Source organism: Rhincodon typus, chromosome 3 (genome assembly GCF_021869965.1).
Source record: "Rhincodon typus isolate 14 chromosome 3, sRhiTyp1.1, whole genome shotgun sequence".
Taxonomy (NCBI): domain Eukaryota; kingdom Metazoa; phylum Chordata; class Chondrichthyes; order Orectolobiformes; family Rhincodontidae; genus Rhincodon; species Rhincodon typus.
Window position 1 is genome coordinate 38,251,296 of NC_063334.1, and position 27,787 is coordinate 38,279,082.

General features: G+C 38.8%; 1 protein-coding gene across 1 annotated transcript in view; it reads left to right on the forward strand.

Annotated features, from left to right (window-relative positions):
* The window catches only part of LOC109935311 (guanine nucleotide exchange factor subunit RIC1), a 152,124-nt gene that overhangs the window by 53,407 nt on the left and 70,930 nt on the right, over positions 1 to 27,787 (forward strand). Inside the window, exons 3-4 of the mRNA XM_048620346.1 lie at positions 10,532 to 10,611; positions 21,193 to 21,300. Coding sequence (XP_048476303.1) covers positions 10,532 to 10,611; positions 21,193 to 21,300 — 188 coding nt within the window. The remainder of the gene's footprint in view (positions 1 to 10,531; positions 10,612 to 21,192; positions 21,301 to 27,787) is intronic.

Below are 27,787 nucleotides of genomic sequence, written 5' to 3' on the forward strand. Positions count from 1 at the left end.
GGCAAATGCATAGTAGGTGAATTATAATGTGAATAAATGAGTTTATTTACTTTGGCAAAAAGAAAGGCAGAGTGTTATCTAAATGGCAATAGATTGCATCTCCCCTTTTCCCAATGAGACCTCTGTATTCTTTTACATCAGTCACTGAAAGTAAGGATGCAAGTGCAGCAGGCGGTGAAGAAGGCAAATGTTGGCCTTCATAGCAAGAGGATTCGAATGCAGGAGCAAGGATGTCATGCTACAATTGTGCAGAACCTCAGTGGGACCACACCTGGAGTGCTGTGTGCAGTTTTTGGCCTCCTTATCTGAGGATGGATGTTCTGGCTATTGAGGGAGTACAATGAAGGTTTACCACACTGACTCCTGGCATGGCAGGACTGACGTATGAAAAGAAACTAGATTAGTTAGGACTATATAGATTGGAGTTTAGCAAATGGAGGGAGAGGCGTGTGAGGAATCTTCTAGAAGCCTATAAAATTCTAACAGGACTAGACAGGTAGACTTGCTCGCTGAGCCGGTGTGTTTGGTTGCAGGCGTTTATATGTCTCGAATTGCTGGGATGGCTGGCATTACTTCCGGTTCTGTTTTCCAGTGGTTTGTATTTCAGGTCCAGTTCAATGTGTTTGATGGTGTTCTAGTTGGAATGCCAGGTTTCCAGGAATTCCCTGCATGTCTCTGTTTGGCTTGTGCTATTATGGATGTGTTGTCCCAGTCAAATTTGTGTCCTTTTTTTGTGTATATTGAGACCAGTGAGAATTGGTCGTGTGTCTTGGTGGCTAATTGGTGTTCGTGTATCCTTACTGTCAGTTTTCTTCCAGTTTGGCCTTTGTAATGTTTTTCACAGTCCTTGCATGGCATTTCTTCACTCGGAGTGATGAATCTGTGGAATTCTCTGCCACAGGAAGTGTTTAAGGCCAAAACATTGATTTCAAGGAAGAGTTAAATACAGTTCTTGGGGCTAAAGGGATAAAAGGGAGAAAGTAGGGAAAGGATCAGTTGGATGATCAGCCATGATCATATTGATTGGCGGAGCAGGCTCAAAGGGGGCTGCATGACCTACTCCTCCTAGTTTCTGTGTATCTGTTAGTTGGGTGTGATTTAGGAATAACTGATCTCATCCTACAGTCAAACCAGCATCCAACTCATGTTCTGTAGCATTTCTCCAAAAGTGAGTTTAACAGTTAGGCACTTGTTGCAGTACAGTATGGCGATGGTAGTGTAATGGTATATCATTGAACTTAATAATCCAAGGCCCAGGTTAAAACTGTGGGAAGACTGACTCAGATCCCACTGCAGCAGCTGGTGGAATTTAAATTCAATTAATAAAAGTTTTTTTAAAATTCCAGCATAGGAAGCTCGTCTCCATAGTAGTGACCATGAAACTATCTGACTCCATTGATAATACCCCTTAGGGAAAAGAATCTGCCATTCATAACTGTTCTGCCTGTATGACTCCAGATACATAGCAGTACAGTTAACGCTTACCTGTTCTTAAGGACAGTTTTTAAGATGAGGAACAATAACCCACTTTCCAAGGAAAGAACAAAAATAAACTGGACAGTTGTTTCCATGTTAATCTTGAATATCTCGTGCACACAAGTTGCCATGCCACTTCCCTTCAACCACCATGCAATAATTGTCTAAAATTATGTATGGAAAGATGGCAAGCAAGAGTTAAAAACAGATGCTCTGTTTAGTTTACTTCAAAGGGGTTGCTAGCCTTTGTTCTTGCAACCATAATTAGAAGGAAGTGTAGTAGTAGTTTGAAAAATGTTACAACTGTTTAAATGGTCAGCTATTCATTTTGAATTGGAAATTGCTTATATGGATTTCATAATTTTATAAGATCAGGCTTGAACATGCTTTTTTGTTTATGCTGAAACTAGTTGACTCGTACAGATTTTGCAAAACCACCACTTATTTGGTAATGTGTTTAAAGTTCACCTGCTTTGTACTTTCAAAGAAATGAAATATTCTCTTTTAGTTATTTTAGGAACCTATTTTTAAAAATAAAAAAAAAACTTGGAAGTGTGTTCGACTTTCTTCTGTTCTACTGGAGGGGGGCATTCTGTTACCAAAAGATACAAGAAGATTGATCTCCTTTAATTGAAGACCCCAGTTCTCAGCTTTCTTTTCCCAAGAGACACTCTTAGCTGATACAAAGGATTAACGAGCAGTGTGTTTTTAACCCCAGTTACAATATATTCTATTGTTAACTCAGTAGACAATGTTTTATAGCTCTCAATAATTTTTATATTGTTTTTTACATTTGCTGAACCTCTTCTCGATTTGGATTTGCTTTGTTTGTTTTCATGGACAAGACACAAGTTGTTGTTTTTTCAGAATCCTCAGATGCCAGTGTTGTAGCCGTACCAAACCAGTGAAGCTAGTTCTGAAGCATAGGTCCTCAACACTGCAAATGGGATATTGTTGGAATCTGTAACCCTTACTTTGTTCAATGCACTTAACTGTTCTTTGATATTATGTGGTGTGAATTCCATGTGTGATGGTGAGAACGTTGGGAGGAAGCTGAGGCAAATTATCCACTCAAACCTCTGGCTTAAGATCGTTGCAAGTTCATCAGCCTCTATTGAATTCCAGTGTTGGCTTCCTCCAACATTTATTGATGTTTGTTGACCTCATTCTTCCATTTAAGTGTTTAATTATGCTATTCGTTCTGTAACATGCTGCTTCAGCTGTTTGGCCTAGAATAGTTTTGCCTCAAGTATGTCTGCTTGGGCTGTAGTTTATCGTATATTTTGATGGTGATGGGGGAGTGAGGGTTGTGCCAGAACATGAGACCACAGATTACGATGGGATATAATTCTTTTGCTGATGACCCACCATACTTTACAGATACCCAATTTTCAATTGCTAGATGTATTAATTTATCCCATTTAGCTATGTAACATAATGGGATACAACGTCAGATGAGCTCGCATCATTTAAGTTAGTGAGGCCAAGTGTCATATCCCTTCATGTTGATTTTTCTCACCGTCTGCAGTCTGACAGCTATACCTAGGTCAATGCAATGAGTATAGGGTTTGGGAGGTCAAGTTGCAACTCTACAGGACATCCAGCTTTTGGGATACTGCATGCAATTTTAGTCTCGCTGCTATAGGAAAGATGTTGTGAAACTTGAAAGGATTCTGAAAAGATCTACAAGTAGTTGCCAGGGTTGGAGGGTTTGAGCTATAGGGAGAGGCTGGTGCTATTTTCCCTGGAGCATCAAAGCTGAGGGTGTGGCCTTATTGAGGTTTATAAAATCATGAGGGGCATTGAGAGGGTGAATAGAGCCAAGATCTTTTCCCCAGATAGGGAAGTCCAAAACTAGAGGGCATAGGTTTAATATGAGAGGGGAAAGATTGAAAAGGGACCTTTTTTCATGCAGAGGCTGGTGCGTATGTGGAATGAACTGCAAGAGGAGGTGCTGGAGACTGATACAATAACATGATTTAAAAGGCATCTGGTTTGGTATACAAATAGGAAGCATTTACAGGGATATGGGCCAAATGCTGGCGAATGGGCCTTGATCAATTTGGGATATTTGGTCAGCATGGACGAGTTGGACCAAAGGATCTGTTTCCTTGCTATACAACTCTATGATGAGATTGATTGATTGTACTCCTGAATCATTTTGGTGTTGTTTGTTAAAACCTCACTTACAGTACATTGTGTACTGTGATTTCTCCAAATAGTGCTCAACCTGAAAAAGATATTCTGTTGATTCATCAGTTGAGACAGGGCATGTAGTGATATTTTGCAGGGGCATTCCTTGTCCATGCTTGACATGAAGGTTTGATATCTACTGAAGTCCTTGGGGACTACCACAGTTATACATGACTATGTCCCTATCTGTGGTGAACAATCCTGGATTCTGATAGAGAATTCTACATGATGATCAGGCTGTTTTTGGTCTAGTTTGAGACAACTCTCCCAACTTTGACTTTGACTTCAACCCCAGACAGTGAGGACTTTCAGGATTGATTGGGCAGTCTGTTTGTGCCTTGTCTTCTGATTCGATTTGTAGCTGAGTCGTCTGTCCAAATATATTTTTTTCCTTTTTAACAGCTTTGCAACTAAATGATTTACTAGCTCATTTCAGAGGGCAAGTAAGTGTTGGCTGGAGTTGCACATAAGCCATTCTAGGTAAGAACAGCAGGTTTTTAAGAAAATTACTTTATGATGATTCCATTGGTTCTTCTTCATTACTTTGTGGCACTTTATATTTTCAGACTTTTTTGTTTAGAAAAGAAGTTAATTCAATTCTTCAAATTTTCTGAAGAAGGGTCCTGACCTGAAACGTCAGCTTTCCTGCTCCTCTGATGCTGCCTGGCCTGCTGTGTTCTTCCAGTTCCACACTGTGTTATCTCAGACTCAGGCATCAGCAGTTCTTACTATCTCTTAATTCAGCTCTTTTTCTTAATGTTTAAAGGACGTGACTTCAAATTGAATTCAATTGATATTCTGAACGAGGTTGCAGTCAAATGATGTCATATTTCTAGTTATATTTGCATGTATAATTGGAAGCTAAAACAGAAGAGACCAAGATGGTCTCAATATCTTCCAGTTGCGATGTCAGATGCCTTTGGAATAAGTGGACCAATTGTGTTTTAGCATTTCTATCCATCTGTTTACAGTATTTAATGTTTTAGTCCTGCAGTTATCTTCTGTTTGTTAAACATTAAACCTGTGCTTGTGTACTTATTTAAAGCACTTAATATAAGTGGTGCTCAAAAATCCCTCTTGCTTTTGCTTTGTGAGGCTTATTTCATTTTTGCTGTAGCAAAGGTATAGGATAGCATCTGAAACCTTAGGTTTTCAACATGATTTGTGAAGATTACATCACACCTGAGGAAGCTGAACAGAACTATAAGCAATTTTGGTGGAGGCATAAAATCATCAAGAAATAGTGGTAGATTAATTGAATTGGTAAAAATGCACAAAGGGATTTCAATATTGACAAATGAAAATATCCATTTTGGGCCTACAAAGGATAGCCTGGAGTAATTTCTAAATGGCAAAAAGTGGAAATAATGAGCATCTGAGACTCAGTGCTGAGATACATAATTTTCAATGCAGGACCATGTACAGGTGATAATCAAATGGGCAAATGAAGTGTTGACCTTTCTGTATTACAAATTTAAAGCAAGGGTGGTCCAAGTATTGGTACATCTATGCAAAACCCTGGTTATACCACACCTGAAGTATAGTTGAGTGTAACATCCTGTGTAGGATATATTTGACCTCTGTGAGAGGGCGCTGCATATTTGCCATAATGACACTTGAAGTTAAAGTACAAAATTATGAATTGAGATTATGCAAATCTGAGTTCCATTCTCTAGAATTTAGAATGTGAAGATGTGACTCAGTTGAATTTGGTTTTAGGAGGAAATAATAGGTGACATAGACTCCCAAACCACTCTCTAAGGCTAGGAAACAGTCCAAAGTTAGAGTTAGACCTTCTTAAGGGTAAAGTTAGCAAACATTTCTGTACTCGAAGGATGCTAGAACCCTTCTGCAATTGATAACTGATGCAAGGTCAATTGTTAATTTTAGAACTGAGATTAATAGTTTATCAAAGATATTGCTGCTGCTTTTTAGAAACTTGCCATCTAGAGTTTAATTGTCTTTGCAGCAGGAGGTTTCTTTGGAGCCTGGTTAATTTTTGCCAGGTCATTTCTTCCCCCCCCACCCCCCCACTTTTCCTTTCCTTTTGTAATGCAGGGATCACAGATGACAACTTTAAAAGGCTGTTAACATTAACACTGTATTTCTAAGTTTCAAGTTTAATAAGACTGAAGAGCCCTTTCTTGATGTTGCCAGACCTGCTTAGCTATTCCAGCATTATTTTTATTTCAGATCTCAAACATCTGCAGTACGTTGCTTTAACTTAGTAATATGCCTGTGTCACTACAATATAGGAAATAGGAGGAAGAGTAGGCCATTTGGCCCACTCTACCATTCAATTAGATCATAGCTGATCTTTCTCAATGCCATTCTCCTACATTATTCCTATTTCTGTTAGATATCTTTGTTATCTAGAAAACTATTGATCTCTCTTGAACATATTCCATGACTGGCCCTCTTCAATCCTTGGGATAGAGTTCCAAACTTTGTTGCCCTTTGAAGAAATTCATCGTTATCTCAGTTCTGAAAACCTACCCCTTATTCTGACATTAGTCCATGTTTCTACAACTTCCAGCTGGTGAAATCTTCAGTGTTATTAATTGCTCACGTACTGCTTTTTTACTGATAAATTTATTTCAATTTCTCATCTCTCTTGTCCCTCGGTGTTTTCACATTTCTGGGAGTTTTTGTATTTTATGGGGCCCTTACAGGCCTGGGGAGAGGGGAATTCATAGGCATCGTTAAAATGTCATGAACAGGTACAGAAAATAATCAGGGGCGAGTGATTAAAAATGGCAAAAAAAACAAAGTGCTAGCCTTGATGTAGGGTATTACATTGCAAGGTGACAGATGTTAGGCAGTAGCTATGTAAAGCCATGGTAATGCTACACTGAGAATACAGGAAGTAGTTGTGGGTACTTCACTGTCAGGAGAGTATATTGATCTTGGAAGTATTCTTGTGCCTATACTAGAATGCTCCAAAAGGAAGAAACTGTGGATGCTAGTTATCAAAAATAAAACAAAACGTGTTCAGCAATCTTATAGTATCTGTGGGGAGAAAAACAACATTAATATTTCATGTCGTTTGCTTCTCATCAGAATGATACTCGAACTTAAAGTAAATTATGAGGGGAGAGGAACATGAGAGCTTGCCCCATCTATCAGCAGATGCTAGGAATCAACTTGATTTGGTTTAAGACCCAAGACTTGCAAGGTTAGGAATAAACATATAATGAACTGAAATGAAATATTTGTTGGAAACCATTGCTGTTGGAGGGGGAGCATTACTTTGGCCATTTTGTCTGCACTTAATTTTAGTTCCCTCCTTGTCCCTGTGAACTGCATACAGTCAGGGTTTCGGTGTGGTTAGTGCATCCTGGTACAGCTGTTTCCTTTAATTGGCAGTGCATTTTCTGGGCTGCATTAATGGATAAACTGGAAGTATTTTAGATAGGAATAATCTCTACTGTCTGGCAACTGGCACTTGACTGAAGGTTTAGAAATATACTTTTTAAACCACGTTCAAAATACGTGGGTACAAAAACGTCACCCCTGAGTGTCACCAAAGCCCAGTGAAAAATTCATTGTGAGGGCAAATAACCCACACTTATCCACCAAAAGCATCTTTTGAGGCCACAGCTAACGCGCTTCCATCATAATCTACTTTAACCTGGCAGTCACTACACTGTTTACTGCATCTCCGATATAAACTTAACAATGCACATTAGCGTTCATTAAGATTGCACTAACTACATGCTTTCCCCATAGAATAACTCATGAAGATGTGCAGTCTTAAACTAGAAATACTATGTTCGTTTGCAAATAATTCATCACCAGGGAGATTTTGAGGTTTGTTTTTAGCTTAGCTGTTTTAGCCTTTTCTTAACAAGACGTCTGTGGAAGACGTCAACCAGTCATACACTTTTTTTTGGTTACTAAAAGGTCACAATTAAGTGGTCAAGTATTAAATAAGGTTCATTAAACATTAAACCCCTGGATAGCTGACAAACAGCTTTGATAAATTATTAAATTAATACCTTTTCTTTAGCTGTGTTTTAATGCTTCCCAACTCCATCAGGGAAGGTGATGGCCTAATGGCATTATGGCTGGACTGTTGATCCAGAGACCCAGATAACATTCTGGGTATCTAGGTTCGAATCCTGCCATACAAATGGTGGAATTTGAATTCAGTAAGCATCTGGATGGTCTGATGACCATGAAACCATTGTCAGTTGTCAGAAAAGTCCATCTGGTTCAACAATGTCATTTACAGAAGGAAACTGCTATCTTTACCTGGTCTGGCCTACATGTAACTTCGGACTCTTAGCAATGTTGGTTGACTTTGAACTGCTCTCTGGGCAATTGGGGATGGACAATAAATGCTGGCCAGCTAGTGTCCAAATCCCATGAATTTAAAAGAGCAAAACAACATGTTTAAATTGTGTGACAAAAGTTTTATTAAAATGGCAATGCATCCTGGCGCATTAATCTAATGAACTGCTTTTGGCAATAGGAACAGATGTAGGCCATTCGGCCCTTCAAAGTCCGCCCTACCATTCTAGATCGTAGCTGATCATTTATGTCAATGTTAAATTCCCACTCCATCCCATATCTCTTAATGTCATCAGTATTCAAAACCTATCCACTTCTGTTTTGAACCTGCTCAGTGGTTGAAATTTTCTACCCCAGAGCTCTGTGGAAGCTGAAAGATTCACCACTGCCTGAAGAAATTACTACTCATCTCAGGCTAAGGGCAGACCGTTTTTGTCCCCTGGAGTAGAGCCATGGAAACATCCTATATATGTCACACCCTGTAAGAATTTGGTAAGTTTCAATAAAATTACCTCTCATTCTGAAAATACAGACCCAGGTTTTCTCAATCTGTCCTCCATAAAACAATATTACCTTCACAGGGCTTAATTAAGTGAGTCTCTGCACTCCTTCCATGGCAAGTACATCTTTTAATAAAATGACCAATACTATATAACCCTGGTGAGACTTCACGTAGGGTGTGGTTCTGTATAACTGCAGTGAGCTATCTTTCCCTTCTGTACTGGACTCCCCTTGAACTGATTACTATAATAGCATATTTTTTTCTAATTGTTTACTATACTTGCTTTCCAGCTTCTTCTAATCTGTGGGCAAGGATCCTTTTGGATCACTTAAGCTTTAAGTAGGATTATCCATTCCATTTGAATCTTAAGATCTGATTTGAATCCATTTCATTCGTGAGCTACTTCCTTCTGCTCAATAAAAGACTATTGGCACTAAGTTTTAACTGGTAAAGACTAGAGGTTAAATTTTCAGTACACTAATTTCTGATTCTCTGACCTCCTACATCCGCAGTAAGGATATCTTTTACACCTTCTCAGTAAAAGAATAATAGAAGGAGTAAAAGTCAACATCTGATTTGAGAAATACTGCTTCCACAAAGAAAACCTTTGCTTCTTAATGAAGGTCTCATTCCTTTTTTTGTATCATTTATCCAAACAAGATGATCTTCACGTTTCCACACTGTAGGGATTCTACAATCTATAGACTGTTCACACTTCCTGCACTCATATAGCTGGGTCTCCCTGGTGCAAAAGAGAAGTAACCCGAGTGCAGGTACGACAAGCAGTTAGGAGAAGTGCTAGTAATGAAGAATTCACCAGTGGATCCTTTCGTGGTATGCTTTAGGGACTTTGTGCTAAGGTTAGGTTAAGCAGCCAGCTTGCTCCAAGGCTGAGATTTAGGCCGAATTTGCAACAAAACCATGATCAAAACCATCTGCTGGGGAAGGGCTAGGAGAGCAGGTGGATACGAAGGAAAGAGAACAGTTTTTAAATCCATCAACATTGGAATGCTAGAAGACCAAGTTAAATCACTGGGGTATTGAATTGTTTGCAAATCTATGCAAAATCTTTAGTTTCTTGGAGAATTATAGAGAATTCCATTGTAATGAGCAATGTTAATTGTTAAATTAAATCTGAGATGCTGTAGATTCAGTTGCACTGTAATTACCTGACTAAATTACTGTAGCTTTGCACATGTGCAATGGAATCACTTTTGCCATGACCCTTCAGTCTGTAAAAGATGTTTTTAGGGTAATGCCTTTTTATGTGTAGAAGTGTGTGTCAGTTATTTTGAATAAAACTTTTCTGATAACTTTTGTGTATGTTGCTTTGTAGCAATTTGAATACATGGTATCTAGGAAATAAGTGCTTTCCTTGTGATGTGGCTTTAAATTTAACTTTTATTGACACTGTCATCAATACCATTTAATGGTTATCAAATTCTAATGTGAAAGTCCAAATACCAATATGTCAACACAAATGCAGAATGTGTCACTACATGACTGAATCACCTAATGAGTTGGTGAGAAATAAAAAGTAGCCCTGGAGAGAATGTCAAGAGTGACCCTGGTGTGAGTACACTCAAACTTCTCTTGCAAATTTCAAGTGCAGCCCTTTGACAACTTTACAGAGCATTGTTTCTGAACATTAATGCAACTCTTACTTTATCTTGCATCTAAGAATTATGACCTTGTGGAAACAGTCTTTTTTTTTTCCTGGTTATTTTCAAAATTAGTGATATGCAAGGGAGAAAATCCCGTTTGCGTGTCAAAAAATATTTAAAAAGTAAAATCTGAACCTATTAGTAGCTGTCCTACTTCAAGCAGAGCTAATGATTGCTGCTGCATGATTGTTAGAGGAACATTGAAAAGAAGCTAACATATTAAATGTCAGCAGAAGATCATTATAAAACCTGAATAAATAAATTTTGTGTAAGGACGTGGCTAATTTTGTTAACTGATTTCCACCCTTGATATCGAAATATGTACTATCATTGCAAAAATGCTTCCACTGTACTGGGAAAAATGGCTACATTAATGAAGTTCTTTGATTTCTATTTCTTTCAGACTGCAAATGGGTACATCTTGCTCTTTGACATTGTGTGCTCGGAACAAGAGAAATACTTATATGAACCAGTATATCCCAAGTAAGTCTTAACCTTTTAATTTTGAAACGGGAGTGGTGCTCCTTTAATATTGATGTTTGGTACAAGATTATCTAAGAGTTTAACGCTGCTGGCTTAATCTGGGGTTGCTTGCAGAAGTTTGGTGAAGAGTACGTTTTGTGAAAATTTATGTCTCACAAGCATATTTTCTCTTTGCCCATCACCCATAAACTTATTGCTACATTACAGCATACAAACAGAATAGTCATTTCCTCAAGTTTGTGCTGGTAGTGTTCTTAACAACTCATTTAGTTTAATGCAATTCAGCAGCTTGTTCCTATAACAATCATGCAGCAGCAATCATTAGCTCTGCTTGAAGTATGACAGCTACTAATAGGTTCAGATTTTACTTTTTAAATATCTTTTGATATGCAAACGGAATTTTCTCCCTTGCATATCACTAATTTTGAATATAAACGTCAGTTTATATGCAGAAAATAGGGAGGTGGATGGGGTAGGGAGTAAATGATAAGATAGAGCCCAAAGAGAGAAAGACAGTTCAACAGACAAAGGAGTTGCTAACGATCAGGCTGAGAGGGTGACTATTGTTAATGGGGACTATTAGTGACTAACAACAGGGGGTGTGTGGTGGCAGGCTATGTGGTAACAAGGCCTGGTCTGGGACATGGGAGAGTTTAGGCCCTAAAACTATTGAACTCAATATTGAGTCCGGAGGGCTGTAGGTTCCCAAGCGGAAAATGAGGTATTGTTCCTCCAGCTTGCATTGGGCTTCACTGGAACACTGTAGCAAGCCGGAGACACATGTTGGCCAGAGAGCAGGGTGGTGCATTGAAGTGGCAGGCAACAGGTAGTTCAGGGTCTTTTTTTGCGAGCGGAACGTAGATGCCTACCAAGTCTACGCTTCATTTCCCCAATGTGGAGGAGACCACGTTGTGAGCAGCGAATGCAGTAGAGTAGAGTCTTGGAAGTGCAGGTGAAGTGTTGCTTCACCTGGAAGGTATGTTTGGGCCCTTGATAGTGGGGAGGGAGGAGGTAAATGGGCAGGTGTTGCACTTTCACTGGTTACAGGTGAAGGTGCCGTAGGGCTGTGGGGAGGTGTTGAGGGTGAAGGAAGTGTGGACCAGGGTGTCCCGGAGGGAACAGTCCCTGCGGAAGGCAGACAAGGGAGGGGAGGGGAATATGTCTGGTGGTGGCATCTTGCTGGAGGTGGCAGAAATGGCATCTGATCTTCTGGATGTGGATGCTGGTGGGATGGTGGGTGAGGATAAGGGGAACCCTATGGCTGTTGCGGGAGGGAAGAGAAAGGGTGAGGGCAAAAGTGCGGGAGATGGGTCGCACCCGATTGAGGGCCCTGTTGACAACGGAGCTGGGGAATCCTCGGTTGAGGAAGAATGTGGATATTTCGGAGGCTCCCTTGTTGAAGTTGGCCTCATCTGAACATGTGTGACAGAGACAGAGGAACTGAGAAAATGGGATGGAGTCTTTACAGGAAGTGGGGTGTAAGGATGTAGTCCAGGTAGCTGTGGGAGTCGGTGGGTTTGTAATGGATGTACAATTCAAGTTCTAATAATAGATGGAAGTGGAATTATTCCAATTTTGCTGTGGGTGGTTCTGCCAGATAGGTGGATACAGTATGTCAACTTCCATGTAGGACCACAATGATAGTTTGCAGGTCCAAATGATACCACTAAATATAACTTGAGTGAAGGTATGGAAGGCATGGTAATTAAGCTTGCAGATGGTGCAAAAATAATTAATGTTGCAAAGTTGACGTGTGCAGACATCTATAGATAAGTTGAGTGACGAAAAAATCTGGCAGATGAAGGAAATGTGCCAAAATGTATCCTTATTCACTTTGGTAGGAAGAACAGAATGACATGATGCAGAGGAATTTAGGTGTGCAAGTGCATGAATCACAAGTTAGTAGGCCGGTACAGCAAGGAATAAAAAAGGCTAATGTAATACTCTCCTTTATTACAAAAGGAACTTGATTAATTTAAGCATGTTTTGCTTATGTTATAGAGAATTAGTGAGTCTACATCTTGAGCATGGAATGGTCATCTTTTAAGGGAGGATGTAAATATATTAGAGGTTGTTCAGAGAAGGTTTATTAGATTGGTACCTGAAATGACGGCATGTCTTGTACAGGAAGATTAGTGTGACTGGACTTGTTTCCAATAGAGTTTAGGAAGTGAGCCATGACTTGGTATAAGGTCTTCCTTTTAAAAAAAAAAAAAAAAAGTCTTGAAAAGGTGGATGTAGAAAGGATGTTTCCTCTTGTGGGTGAGCCCAGAACTAAGGGGCACTGTTTTAAAATTAAGAGTTAACCTTTCTGAATAGAAGTGAGGAGAATTCTTTTGAGGGTGTGAGAATTTGTAGCACTCTGACTCAGAAGTTAGTGGAGGTGGTCAAGCTGGAGGTGGATGGATTCTTGTTAGGCAAGGGAATCGAAGGTTGTTGTGGGTTAAACGGGAATGTGGAATTTTAAGCCTGAACAGATCAGTAGTCATCTTATTAAATGGCAGGGCAGACCTCCGATGCTAAATCACCATCTTCACCTCACAATTTGTATGTTTGTAAATCTCATTAACTTTGAACAACAGATCCAAATTCCTGTAAAACCAATCAACAAACTTTGATATTGACATATATAAGGCCTCTTTCTACATATTGCATTCTACTCAGTTTTACCCCAGCTGAGTTCCATTCTCCTCTTTTTCATCCCTACCTATCAGCTCATGTTTCACATTAAATTTTATTTTTCATCAAATGCATTTTCTACAAGATTGTACATCAAATAAATTATAAAGAATATACCACATTTTTCACTTTTTAAATAATTTAGTATCGTGTTTGTTCTACTATCAACTGACTTACCCTTATACTGCTTAAACCCTGTGGATATACTATTCTGTTTCAAATGCTGAGAATCCTGTAGCACGAGGGTATGCAGGATAAGGTGGGACTATTTTAGTTTGGGAACATGGTCAGTGTGGATTAGTTGGACCAAGGGATCTGTTTCCATGCTCTGATTCTGTCTGCCCAATGTACAAACACATTATGAATAACTAGTTTCGGGGACTGCTTTTGTCTCTGATTTTAATACCTTATCTTCACAGTCAGCAGGGCAGGCTTGCAGAAAGTGAGACTTCCAATGGTCCCTAATAAAATACCTGTAAGGAAATACCTTTCAATTACAGAGACCCTGTTACAATGTTCTTATTACTTAGTCATTGGGGAAGCAACTTCATAGCTTTGCTTGTAAATGTTTCAAGTGCTATTTCTTTCCTATTTCAATTGTGTACAATTTTATGTTAGCTTTTAAGAACAGTAAAGTAATTCTTGTTTTCCAAATCCTTTCAGTGAAAAATGGTCACAATATATAGAAGTGTTCCTGATTTTATTAGCAAGATTCAGTATTCTGCCCCTTGCATCAGTCTGTGGTTAAAATGATACAAATGCTATACTCCAATATGATGATCAATTTGATAGACTTTAATGCTGTAATATTGACAAAGGGCATTTTCTAGCCCTAAATTTTCTTGTTATATTCCTCTCTCTACTTTGCTTTCTGACTTAGTGCTGAAAATATATCATTACATACAAAACCTGATAGTAAACTCTTTGACCAAGTCTAGAAGCAAAAGGTGGAATCGAATACAATTATAAGAACTTCATTTAGCTATTAATGTATTCTTGGAGATGTAAACACCACATTCAGTCATATGACTAATCATATATTGAATAATCAATTAATGTAGAACACTAACATGCAGGACTGTCAAACGTAACTCCTAACGTGCTGCTGTATGGCAACAGGACAATGACCAACTGTAGCCAGCAGGAAAGAAAGGAAAACTGTTTTTAAATTCACCACCCTACGTATAAATTTGGGAAGATAATACTTTTGGTCCTGATGAAATTGGGTAATTTAGTTTTCATGACTCTGCTCCAGTACAGAACTTGAAAAAAGAAATGTTGCAAAGCTTTTCATTTTGCATTTAGGCCAAATGTGAGAATATTGCATGTCAAACTAGCCCAACAATCTGTACTATAGGAAGAAAGAATGCTAATTCGCTGACCAGTCAACTTGGACTGAGGTGTTGCCACTGACAACATAACAAGGTAAGTTTCCCAAACTCCCAGGTAACTTGAAAAATGTACAAGGTTGAACATTGACTACAGAGGGCAGTCACTGCATATATTTCCTCTGAGTATAAATTAACTGCATTACAGATCAACTGATTATCATAAATTGGTAGTACGTCTATTAATGTTGATAGTTGTGCACTCAGGATTTTTTTCAGCAAATTTGAGGCGCTGTATATTACTCCTACCAATGTCTTCTTTCCCTTGCTTTTTTTTTGTACTTCTGCTCAAAAAGACTGCACTTCATCTGAGCTTAGATCATCTCTCTCAACTGTCATTACATTTTTTATTGACAGTCCTATCCCAACACCTTTTCCATAGTCCTGTCTCCAAAAGGCCAAATATATTTGAATGTTGAGTTCAGTTTTGCTGTTCTAGTAACCAAATTTTTATAATGGTCATGAGATCATATTCTTTTACCTCAATTTGCACCATCAGTTTGTCTGCCTTATTTTCAATAAGAATTGGGAACACTGTGGGAATGGCTATAAATCAAAGTAATAGGAGTACGTAAAAAGAACAGAGCAATAATTATGAATGACTTTAATGTTCATCTTGTTTGAGTTAATTAAATTGGAAAGAGTATCTGCAACAATGAATTCATAGTACATTAGGGACAGTTTCCTATAGCAATATGTCCTGGAGCCAACCAGGGAGCACAATATCTTGAATCGGATAATAGGTAATGAGTCAGGTTTAGTAAGTGACCTCTGAGTAAAAGATCTCCTAGGAAATAGTGAATAACATGATAGAATTTAATATTTAGTTCGAAATTGAGAAACTTGGGTCAGAACAACTGCATTTAACTTAAATAAAGGGTATTGCAATTAAATGTGCATAGTTAGCTGAAGTGAGCTGGGTGGATAGATTAGCAAGAATGATAGTAAGCAGGCAATGGCATATATTTAAGGAGATAGTTCATGACTCACAATAAAAATACATCCCAGTAAGGAGAATCTGGGAGGGATAAACCAACCATTGCTAACCAACCAAGCAAGTTAAGTTGAAAAAAGTAGCATATAAGGAGGCCAAAGTCAGTGATAGCCCTGAACCCTGGAATAAATTCAAAGGACTAAAAGATAATAAAGACAGAAAATAAACTATAAGGGAAAAACAAGTGAGAAATATAAAAACTGACAATAAAAACTTGGTTAAATATTTAAAAAGAAGACAAAGATCAAAATGAACATAGGTGCCTTAGAAAAAGAACCTGGGGAGATGGTTTTGGGGAACAAGGAAATGGAAGAGGAGCTAAATAGATATTTTGCATAAGTCTTTACGAGGGAAGACACTTCAAACATTCTATTAATGCTAAAGAATATGGAGGAAGAATTAAATACCATCATCCAAGTAGTATTAGAAAAATTAAAGGGGCCCAAGGCAGATAAGTCCCTTGGCCCTGATAGCTTGTATCTAAAAGATAGTAAAAGAGGTAGCTACAGATATAATGGATGCATTAGTTGTAATTTTCCAAAAAAATCATTGGATTCTGGAGAAGTACTGGAGGATTAGAAAGCTGCTAATGTGACATTCCTGTTCAAAAAGTGAAGACAGCAAAAAGCAGTTGATTATAAGGCTGATTAGAACATAAGAACATAAGAACTAGGAGCAGGAGTAGGCCGTCTGGCCCTTCGAGCCTGCTCCGCCATTCAATAAGATCATGGCTGATCCTTTCGTGGACTCGGATCCACTTACCCGCGTTCTCACCGTATCCCTTAATTCCTTTATGGTTCAAAAAAAATCTACCTTTTTTTAAAAACATTTACTGAAGTAGCGTCAATTACTTCACTGGGCAAGGAATTCCATAGATTAACAACCCTCTGGGTGAAGAAATTCCTTCTCAGTTCAGTCCCTAAATCTGCTCCCTCTGATCTTGAGGCTATGCCCTCTTGTCCTAGCTTCACCTGCCAGTGGAAACATCCTCTCTACTTCTATCTTATCTATTCCCTTCATAATTTTATATGTTTCTATAAGATCCCCCCTCATTCTTCTGAATTCCAATGAATATAATCCCAATCTACTCAGTCTCTCCTCATCAGCCAACCCCCTCCACTCTGGAATCAACCTAGTGAACCTCCTTTGCATCCCCCTCCAGTGCCAGTACATCCTTTCTCAAGTAAGGAGACCAAAACTGCGCACAGTACTCCAGGTGTGGCCTCACCAGCACCTTGTACAGCTGCAACATAACCTCTCTGCTTTTTATTTCAATCCCTTTAGCAATGAAGGACAAAATTCCATTTGCCTTCCTAATTACTTGTTGTACCTGCAGACCTACCTTCTGTGATTGATGCACAAGGACACCCAGGTCCCTCTGCATAGCAGCATGCTGCAACTTTTTACCATTCAAATAATAATCCTTTTTACTATTACTCCTACCAAAATGTATGACTTCACATTTATTTACATTGTATTCCATCTGCCAGACCTTTGCCCACTCACTTAGCCTAACAACTATTGTTGGAGAGGTATTGGAATCGATCATTAAGGAAGTAATAAAGCATTTGGAAAATCGTAATCTAATCAAGCAGAGTCAGTATGGCTTCTTGAAAGGAGAATCATGTCTGCCTAATTTATTAGAGTTTTTTTGAGGAAGGTTGAACTAGAGTGGATAGAGGGAGACCAGCAGATGTGTCGTATTTGGACTTTCAGAAGGCTTTCAACAAGATGCCTCAAAAATGGTAAGTCATCAAATAAGAGCCCATGATGTTGGAGGTAGCATATTGGCATGGGTAGAGAATTGACCTGGACAGGATACAGCAAGTCGGGGTAAGTGGTTCTTTTTCAGGTTAATGACCCGTGATCAGTGGGATTTTACAGGGTTTAGTGCTGGGACCGCAACAGTTTACAATGTATGAATGACCTTGGAGGAAGGAAGTAAATATACTGTAGCAAAATTTGCAAACGACACAAAAATAGGTGGGAAAGCAGGTTGAGAGGGATGCAAACAGTTTAGAGATATTGACAGGTTAAATGGGGAAAAAAGTTGGCAAATGGAGGATAATGTGAGAAAATGTGGAATTGTTCATTTTAGAAAGGAGTACAATATAAATATTATATTTAAATGGAGAAAAACTGCAGAAAGCTGCAACACAAAAGGACGAGGGGTACTTATACATGAAACATAGAAAGCTAGCACACAGGTGTAGCAGGTAATGAGGAAGGAAAATGAAATGTTGGCCCTTATTTAAAGGGGGTTAGAGTATGAGTGAAGAACTAGACAATGTCTTGGTGAGACCACTGTGGAATACTGAACTGCTTTGGTCCCCCTATTTAAGGGAAGTTAACATTTCCTTGGAGGTAGTTCAGAGAAGGTTCACATGGGTGATTCCTGGAATGGAGAGGTTGTCTTATGAGCAAACTCTCAATCGTTGGGAGTCTGCTCACTGGAGTTTAGAAGAATGAAGTGAACTCATTGAAACAGGATTCTTAAGGGGTCTGACAGGGTAAGTACTGAGAGGATGTGTATTTTCATAGGAAAGTATAAGACCAGTGGGCATAGCATCAGATTAAAGGGGTGCCAATTTAAAACTGAGTCGAGGAACTCCTTGAGTGTTGAGAGTCTTTGGAACTCCTTACCACAGAGAGCATTGGGACAGAGGCCTTATGTGTATTTAATGCTGAGATGGATAAATTCTTAATCATTAGGGGAATCGAGGGTTATAGCGCAATGTCTGAAAAATGGACATGATGAATGTCAGATCAGCCATGATCCTATTGAATGGTAGAGCAGACTTGAGGGTTGAACAACCTATTCATTTTCCTGTTTCTAATGGTTTTATGGAGACATGGCAGGGGTGATGTTTTTCAGCCACGCAAACACAATATTCACTGTTGTAGTTGATTTTTGCAGGAGTTTTGTGTGAATATAGAGCTCGCTTTGAGAAGGAAACTAGGATTTGTTTGGTCCTTCCATTGAGTCCAAAGAACACAGCAAAGGCATTTTTGATGGAATTTCTCCCATTCTTATGTGAAATTGATTTACAGTTCTAAGACTCATTGCAGTGTGGCGACAACTACTGCAGTGTATACTGCCACTTCTTCAGTTGACTTTTGGAAGTTTTTTTTACCAAACGCTTGCTTCTGAATTTGTAGCAGGCAGCACTAGCATAGCTGAACCAACGTCAAATCTTATTAATGATGGCCTTTTGAGAGAAGTATTTATCAATGTTGGGAAATGCTCAGTGTATTCCAGATTCTATCCTTTTTGGGGAATGGAATATTTGACTGAGCAGGTTTGGATTAATGAGTTTTATTTTTGTAACATTCAGGGATGGGCTGAGTTTATCTTATGCAGAATTGAAGAGATCAAGCATGGCTGGCAAATCGGGTACAGAATGTGTAATTTCGGCTGTCCACATGGTAGTCAGTTTAGTTTTGGTGCAGAGGTAGCTGAGGCTAAAGAATTTTCTGCCAAAGTCTATTTAATATTCAGTCCGGAGGGATGTTTCTATTTGAGGTGAATACCAGTTGTTGAGTAGATTTTAAAAGGTTTTGAGGATGGCTATCTAATAGCCTTTCTTGGCAACAGTCCAGATTCTGAAGATGTCTGTTTCAGAACTTCCACTTAAGACAGTTGTAATCATTACCATCATGAAGCAGTTGCAAGATTGTGATAGAATTTCTTGAATGTTCAAACCTCTAGACAGCAATCCACAGAGCTTCACAATTTACTGAATCAAAAGCTTTGATCAGGTCAGTGAATGCCCAAAGCTGCAAGATGAGTATATGGAGTCTTGATATGAACAAAAGTCCTCCAACTTTGAAGATCTCCATCGGAATGCCATAACTGCTCTAGGTTGTTGTTATCATTTGTTTGATGGCTTCTCCCCACAGTGTTCGTCCACCCATCAATACTACCACAAGATAGTGGGGAATAGCCTGGAGAGTTTTAGCTGCTACTGCGGATTCACAGCTGAAAAGTTGTTGAAAATGTCTCTTCCAATGTTGACAAAAGGCATTGTCATCTTGAAGTAGAAAGACATTTCAAGTGAAGGACTACCTGCATCTGAAAGGAGCACCAAACAATCCCACAGCCAACTGATCAGATCAGAACTTGCAGCCCAACCCCATCCAATCAAGAATAGTGGTGGAAATTTAAGCAATAGGATATAGAGGTTCCAGCATATCCCCTTTCTCAATAATGGATGAGCCTAGTACATCAATACAAAAGACCAGGCTGAAGCATTTCTAATCACTTTCAGCTGTACCTGACGAAGAGCAGTTGAGTTATCTCTGTCTTGTCTAATATTTATCTTGCAATTCACATTGTAAGCAGGTTTTCTGGTCATTGTCATGTTGCTGCTTGTGGAATCTTGCTGTGTATAATTCGCCTGTTTGCTCTTGTTTAACCTTAGTTGATTTTGATCTGGTTTGTTTCAGTACAAATATCAAAAAGTGATATCTTTGGGCAGGTTCACTTTTTTTTTCATGTTTTTGTTTTTCCACGTGGATTGTAACATTTGAAGCCTCACCTGGGACCTCGAACTATTACAATGACAAAAGCAGAAGTTGCCAGAAAAGCTCAGCAGGTCTGGCGGCATCTGTGAAGAAAACATCAGAGCTAACGTTTTAGGTCCGGTCACCCTTCTTCAGAACTATTAGGCTGTGCGGACACTCTAGTTTTAAGCGGTTTCCATTCTGGAGCCTATTCGCAAGTTGGTTTCTGTGCAAGTTAGATCATAATGTAGGGCAGTAGAAAGTATCGTAAATGTTTGTTTGTTGAGTCTTTAAAATTATAAGCATGTATGGGATTGCATTTGTAAGTACAAGCATTTGTTAGTGAAACATTTATAAATCTGGGATCTCCAATATGTGTAAAATGGGGTTGGTACTGCACATGAAACCAGCATTGATTTATATGTATTTTTTGAAAATATTTCCATTCTGGTGCACGTTAGTTTTCACAATTTTTTTCCTGATGGGTGTTGATAAGCCCACTAAATTACTAACTTTTTTGATCATCTGACATTAATTCTAAACTTGGGCACAAAGATCCGTTTAAGTAAGCTGCATAGGTTAATTTGTAACAGCTGGTTTTGGTACTTGAAGCAGATCTTCCTCAGTTGGTTAACAATCTGAGTGCACACCTCAAATTGATGTTGAATGATGTCTGCACCAGAGATTCAGTGCATTATTTTCAAGAGAAATTATTTTTTGGTCTTGACAGACTGGTGTATAATTGTCATTGCTTATGCTATATCCAGTTGTTTCGTCCTTGACCGTCTCATTAAAGAGGTTAGAGCATTTGAACATGAGAAACTCCCAAGAAGAATGATTGCAATAATTAATTTAATTGAACTCTTAGGATGTGTAAAGATGGATAGAAACATTTTCTTTCAGCCCTAAAGTCCTTTGTTTTCAGATGTTAGCAGGTTCTTGGGCTGAATAGCCAATTTCTGTCCTTACATCTTATGGTCTTGCATGTCATTTTAACAAACTGACTTCTTTTAATAGAGGAAATCCAAGAGTCAAAGTCACTCCAGGTTACAAGGAGGAACAATGTGCTCCATCCCTAACTGTGGAGATGAAGAAAGTGCTTGATTTCCAAGCAAAAATCACAAGGTAATACTTGAACAAAAGTAGTCTATTCTGTTACAAATTGCCACGTTTGTTATTGATTCATTAGGGACTTTGACTTTGAAGTTACCTCCTAAGATTAAGGTCTGATCTTAATGGATGTAACTTCTTGTGATTCAGCTAATTGAATTGTTTTGCCAAAAATAGAGCAGGTGACTGGTTGAGTTTTGCCATGTGCCAGAAAGGAGTACACCATGCAATATTAATGGAGTCTCATGTCAAGTAGAAAGCAGCCTTAATAGGAGGAACTTGAACTGAAATTACAGAACTATTTTTCAATGTGAAATTTAAACCAAATAATCAGTTTTTTTGTATCTCATTTATAAGGCTCATTTTGAATTGCTTCGTTCCATTCTTCCTGTCTCCATTTGGAATTGACACACACAATCTATAATCTGAAGAATCACTCTGATTTATAATTGAATTGAATTAAGAATCGTCAAACACTTTTTATTTATGGAATTGTGCACTGTCCTTGCAGCCTCCCAAAAATTCTTAAATTTATAGTTTTACTTCGTGGTTATAGCATCAAGCAATAAAAAAATGCATTTTAAAAACTTGGTGATTGCATTTTTCTTTTTCTTTTCTTGCTGGTTACCACCGGAGTTGATTAGGGAGCTTAATGTGTGGGTGGGATTTCTATTTTGCTTTATGTTCATTCAAATATTCTCCAACAACGTATCAATATCGCTCCATTCAATAGGACCAGATAAGACAGCATTTCTAAACTACTTTTCTCACTGTCTGATGGTTTCAGGGATGAAAGTTGTCAGGATTCCCCAGTGGTGAAGGGTGATTGTTAGTGGGAATACAACTTTTACGACTTGGGAAGAGCTCCATGGTGATCCTTATGGCTCAACCCTACCTGTATTTCTGTTCCCCATTTTGGGAAGTCCTGGGATAAAGGCAGCTTCTTTTGCAACTGTTGAGCTTTCCTTGAGGTATATGTTTGCACTTGCCTCTAATGCAATGTGGTAAAGTACTGGCAGTCTGGTGAAACCTGCATTGTGGAGCATCTTTGGCTCCTAGTAATGCCTGGAAAATTATAGTGGAAATTCTGGCCAAAGTCCAAGTGATTTTGTATCCTGTGAAAATAGGCTGTGCAATGGCAATGTAGAGTTGATTTCTGATGCAGAATTCATCTCTTTTGAAGACAAGTGCACATGAAACCTTGACAACAAGGAGCGTAATTGATTTTTAACTTCTGGTGTGATGAATGGCCATGATTTTGTTTCAAAAATTGGGTTCTAAAGTGGAAAGCACCGTTTATTTCCTCAAAATTTGATTTGTATTTCTGTATTGTGTGGATTAAAAAGGGAAGGACATGGAACTCAAAAATTAAACTAAAATTGAGAATTGTACCTATTGTCTGGAAATTTGTTTGCATGCGTTTAAATGAGGCTTTTAAAATTCTTGTGTTGAATAGTATACTGCCTTAAAAGCAAGGGTAGAATAAAAACTAACTGACCTGTTACCTAGCAACAAGGTGTCCTATGACACAGGCAGACAGAAATGAGTGTTTCCATCTCTCTGAAATAAATCAGAAGGTTAGGGAGCATGCACGTTTCTTTGAGAGAAGCAAATCATTCAGCAGGAAGAAAGTCTGTAACATCAGCAGTGCAGTTTAGCAGTCTCAAACAGTTGGGTCAGAAGTAGTCCTGAGTGGCTGAATATCAATAGGAAAAAAAATCCTGAAACTGAAGTGGAATTTAAGGAAAACATATTTAGAAATAAATGAGCTATGTTAGCAACTTAAGGGTGTCAGGATGAGACAATAACTAAAGAAGAGCATTGAATGAATGTAGAGGTTGGCCAGAGAAAAAAAATTCCTTGTGTCACTAAATTTTAACAAGGTGACTCTTCAGGAAGGTTTAAGATCTGTAAGATTGTTCTTGAAAGTAAAAGGGTTAAAACTTTTTTCTGATGGTTTTAAATGAGAGTTTCAACTACTCGTGTAGTGTAATAAAATTGATGTTTTCTTTCTCCTTGCTAGTAATAAACTTTATGCTCTTGTTGAAAGTGTATTGGCAAATTTTTGTGAATATGTTCGGTGACTGACCCCCTCAAATTGACCATCAGTTTTATTTTTCATTCTGGTGTTTGACCAGTATTACCATTAACTGGGTTCATAAGACTGGTAGCCAAACGCAGAAGAGGAGCAGGCACAGGTCATTAGTGTTGCTGCCCTATATTAGGGAGCTACTGCTGGGGACAATTGCATGCGGTATATTCTCCTTTAAACCAAATCCTAGAATTTCACTTTGGGTGTGCTGGCATCTGAGAAATGCAAAGCTAATTGTTTTAGAAATTTGAATCTTTATCCAACCATGTGCTTGATTAACTCTTTTTGCCAGTACTGTTGGTTCATATTTTCTTATGCAATGGTGGTCTAAAGCTGTTTTATTTTTCCAACATTTCTTTCTTTTATTTTAAATCCATGTATTTTTCTCATCTGCACTGCCATTTGGTAGGTAGCTCAATGCTGCTGGGTTATTGCTGATAGCGTAAGCTAACTTTTGTTTATCCTGCTGTCTTTGGACTTTCCCAGCCAGGCACCTGACACACAATGAAATCTACCAATCTACCAAATAAAATCCGCACCTATAGAGCTTGATTTGGCAGAGATATAGACTCCTTAGTGATTAAAGCCTATCTAATTAACCGAGCAAGGGACTGCAACTGGCAAATAAGCAATGCCTTTTTGTAGGAAGGTTAGGGAAGCTGTATACACCTTGGAAAACAAGTGAGCAATGAGTAGAAGAACGAAAGGATTTGGGCTTATCACCCATCACTAAAAGAGATGTCTGAGATTAATTAGCCCATTAGAATAATTAAACAAAATTATTTGGTTCATTTGTAGAGGAACAGAATTGAAAAGTAGAAAATTTGTTAAACTTGTATAAAATCTTCTTTGTACCACATTTGGAGGACTGAACATTTAGTATAAGATGTATATGGAAAAGGAGTAGCCCATTCATCCCAGATAACAAGGTGTAGAGCTGGATGAACACAGTTGGCCGAGCAGGAAAGCTGACGTTTCGGGCCTAGACCCTCCTTCAGAAATAGGGGAGGGGAAGGGGATTCTGAAATAAATCGGGAGAGGAGCAGAGGCGGATAGAAGATGGATAAAGGAGTAGATAGGTGGAGAGGAGACAGGTCAAAGAGGCGGGGATGGAGCCAGTAAAGGTGTGTAGGTGGGGAGTTAGGAAGGGGATAGGTCAGTCCAGGGAGGATGGACAGGTCGAGGGGGCGGGATGAGGCTAGTAGGTAGGAGATGGTGGTGGGGCTTGAGGTGGGAGGAGGGGATAGGTGGGAGGAAGGACAGATTAGGGAGGTGGGGTAGCCCATTCATCCCCTTGAGCCTCTTCCATCATTCAATAAGAACAAGGCTAAAGATGTTGAAAGATTTACTTGAAAGATACCAGAATTGAAATGTCACAACTTTCAAACAAGATTGAATGGGTAGAGGCTTGTCTTTCTAGAAAAGGGAAGACACTGTGGTAATCAAATAGAGCTGCTTAAGATTGCATAAAGGTTTGAAAGCATTTACCATATCAATGATGACTCTACTTAGAAGAGATAGACAGTAGATGGTGGTTAATAATTTCAGTAGAAAATTCAAAAGGCAGCTCTTCACCCTGTGTGTGGGGGGAGTATCGACATTACATGCATACAAGGGGAAGCTAGATAAACAGGGAGGGAGTATGTAGGAAATGTGGGGTATGTTGATGGGATTAGTTGAAATATAAAGGAGACTTTTGTGAATGGGCATGAAGCTTTGGACCAAGTTACATGTTTCTGTGCTGTAAATATTTTGTAATGTTTTTGGGTGCAAGTTGAGAGCAGCCCAAGTTTAATTGAATTTAAGCAGATACTCAAGACCGTATTGGTAGTTATGTGCAACCTGTAGAATCAGGATCACCCTACCTATCAAGACATTGCGTGATCTGAAACTGAATAAGAAGAATCATAGTGAGCTAGACTGGCTATATCCTGTCAACCTCACCTACTAAATTACGGGATCACTCACGGGCGATTCACTTAGTTCAACACTTCCATGGTCAAACTTAACTTTTCAGAACCACCTTAATCTCAAAGAAAAACCAGGAACCATTCCTTTCCATCTTCCTCTCAAAGAGGCTATGTGATAGCTTGCAGATCAGGGACAAATGAATATTTGAGCCCTCACTAGGTGTTTAACAGTTGAACCACATAACATTGTAAAATTTGTGTGCATTGCCATTATCTTTCTGACCACCATGTGTACAACCATAACTCATAAAATTGAATCCACAAATAGGAGATTGAGAGCTTACATGCTGAAGTTAATCTGTTGATGGTATTATCTTGCATATTACACCTTTCACAACCTTTTGGATGTCCTAAAGGACGATAAAGTATTTAGAATCACGTTAGAATCACTTATTGCACAGAAGGAGGCTATTCAACATGTCATTTCTGCTAGCTGCCCTTAACAGCAATTCACCTAGTGCCATTCACCTGCCTTCTCCAAGTGGCCTGTACATTCTTCCTTTTCAGATAACCCAGTTCCTCCTTGAATCCCTCAATTCAGCCTGCTTCCACCGCACTCTGTCAGTGCATTTTAGGTCCTAACCACTTACGATGTGAAAAAGTTGCACGTTGACTTTGTTTCCTCTGTCAGTTAACTTAAATCTGTCGCCTAGTTCTTGATCCTTCCTATAATGTGAGCAGTTTTTATTCCCACACTACTCTGACCAGAGCCCTTATGGTTTTGAATGTCTCCATCAAATCTCTTCGCAACCTTCTCTTCTACTAGGAAAAGAGACACAACCTCTTCATGTAATAACTGAAGTTCCTCATCCTTGGGTCCTTTCCTAAAGTCTTTTCTGCTGTCTGTCTAAAGCCTTCATGTTCTTCCTTCCAATTGAGGAAGAACTATGATCCTGTAGCCATTTAGTGTAGCTTCCTTGTTTTTGTATTCTCTAGCCTTGTTGATAAAACCTAGCATGCTGTATGCATATTATCCATGTTTTTTCCAAATCTCTCCTGCCACCTTTAATAATTCATGCACCTGCACACCCAGGCCCCTCTGTTTCTACACTCCTTCAGAACTGTAAATTGAATCATTTCGTACTTGTCTGCATTAAACTTAATCTGCCACTTTTCTACCTATTCTATCAATTACCAATGTCTTTTCAAGTTTCTGTATTGTCCTCCTTGCAGTTCACAATACTTTCAAGTTTTAAATCATCTATAAATTTTGAAATTGTGCCCAGTTCACCAAGCTCTAGGCTTTTAATATATTTTAGGAACAGAAAAAGATTGACACCAACCCCTGGGAAATTCCAGAATATACCTTATAAGTAACCTTTAAATCCTGCTCTGTTTCATATCACTCCATATTCGTGTTGTTAGAGTATTTTTTATTCTATGAACTAGAATTTTATCTGCAAATCTGTTATGCAGTACTTTATTAAATGGTTTTTGTAGCCCATGAACAATACGTCCATGGTAATTATTTGGATAGAAATAATGTGCAAGGAAAAGGGGAAAGCGTAGATTAACAGTTGGTAATAAGCTTCAGCTGAAGACGTGACAGGCTGAAAGGCGACGTGACAGGCTGAAAGGCTACCTGCTGCACAGTAACACTTGTGATTCTGTGATCTACCCTCTCTGTTACCTCACCAAAATATACAAGCAAGTTCGTCAGGTACAGTTTTCCCTGACCAAATTAGTTCTGGCTTTATTTTAAACGCCATTTGCCCAGTGTTTTGTCCTGGTTTGTTATTCAGTCCTCTGATGCTGCCTGCCCAAAGGAATATGGAAAATTATGCTCACTACCCCAATAATTTCTGTTGTGACTTGCGTTGGTATCCTTGGATGCATCTCCTATCCTGGTGCCTCATCAACTTTAAATACAGACAATCTATTCAATTCCACCATCAATTTTAAATGCTTCAGACATCTGAATGTCAGCGCCCTTTTTATCATCATGATTGACACAGCATCTTTTTGCTCGGTAAAGACAGGTGCAAAGTTTCATGTCCTACCTCAGATATGCTCTCTGCCTCCATGTGTAAATCATCTTGATCCCTAATAAGCCCTACGCTGTCTTTGCAAACACCGTTTTTATTTGTGTGTGTGTGTGTGTGTGTACGCACACGCAATAATGTGGTTTGGATTCCTTTCTTTGTTAGTTCACAGTTATATTTCATGCTCTGCCTGTCCTATATTCCCCTTTGTATCTTTTTATATTCAGCCTGGTTTTCAGTTGTATTAATCATTTATAATTTCTCATAAGCATTTTTTTTAATATTAGTCACTATATCTTTTATCATACAAGGAGCTTTGGGTTTATTTGCCATACTTTCCTCTGGTTAGACTGTGCTGGACCACCTCTTTAAAGTCAGTCCATTGTTTCAGCCTTTTGATTCTGGTTTATCTGGGTCAGATCCATTTGAAGTGGTTTATCCTCAGTTAACTATTTTTA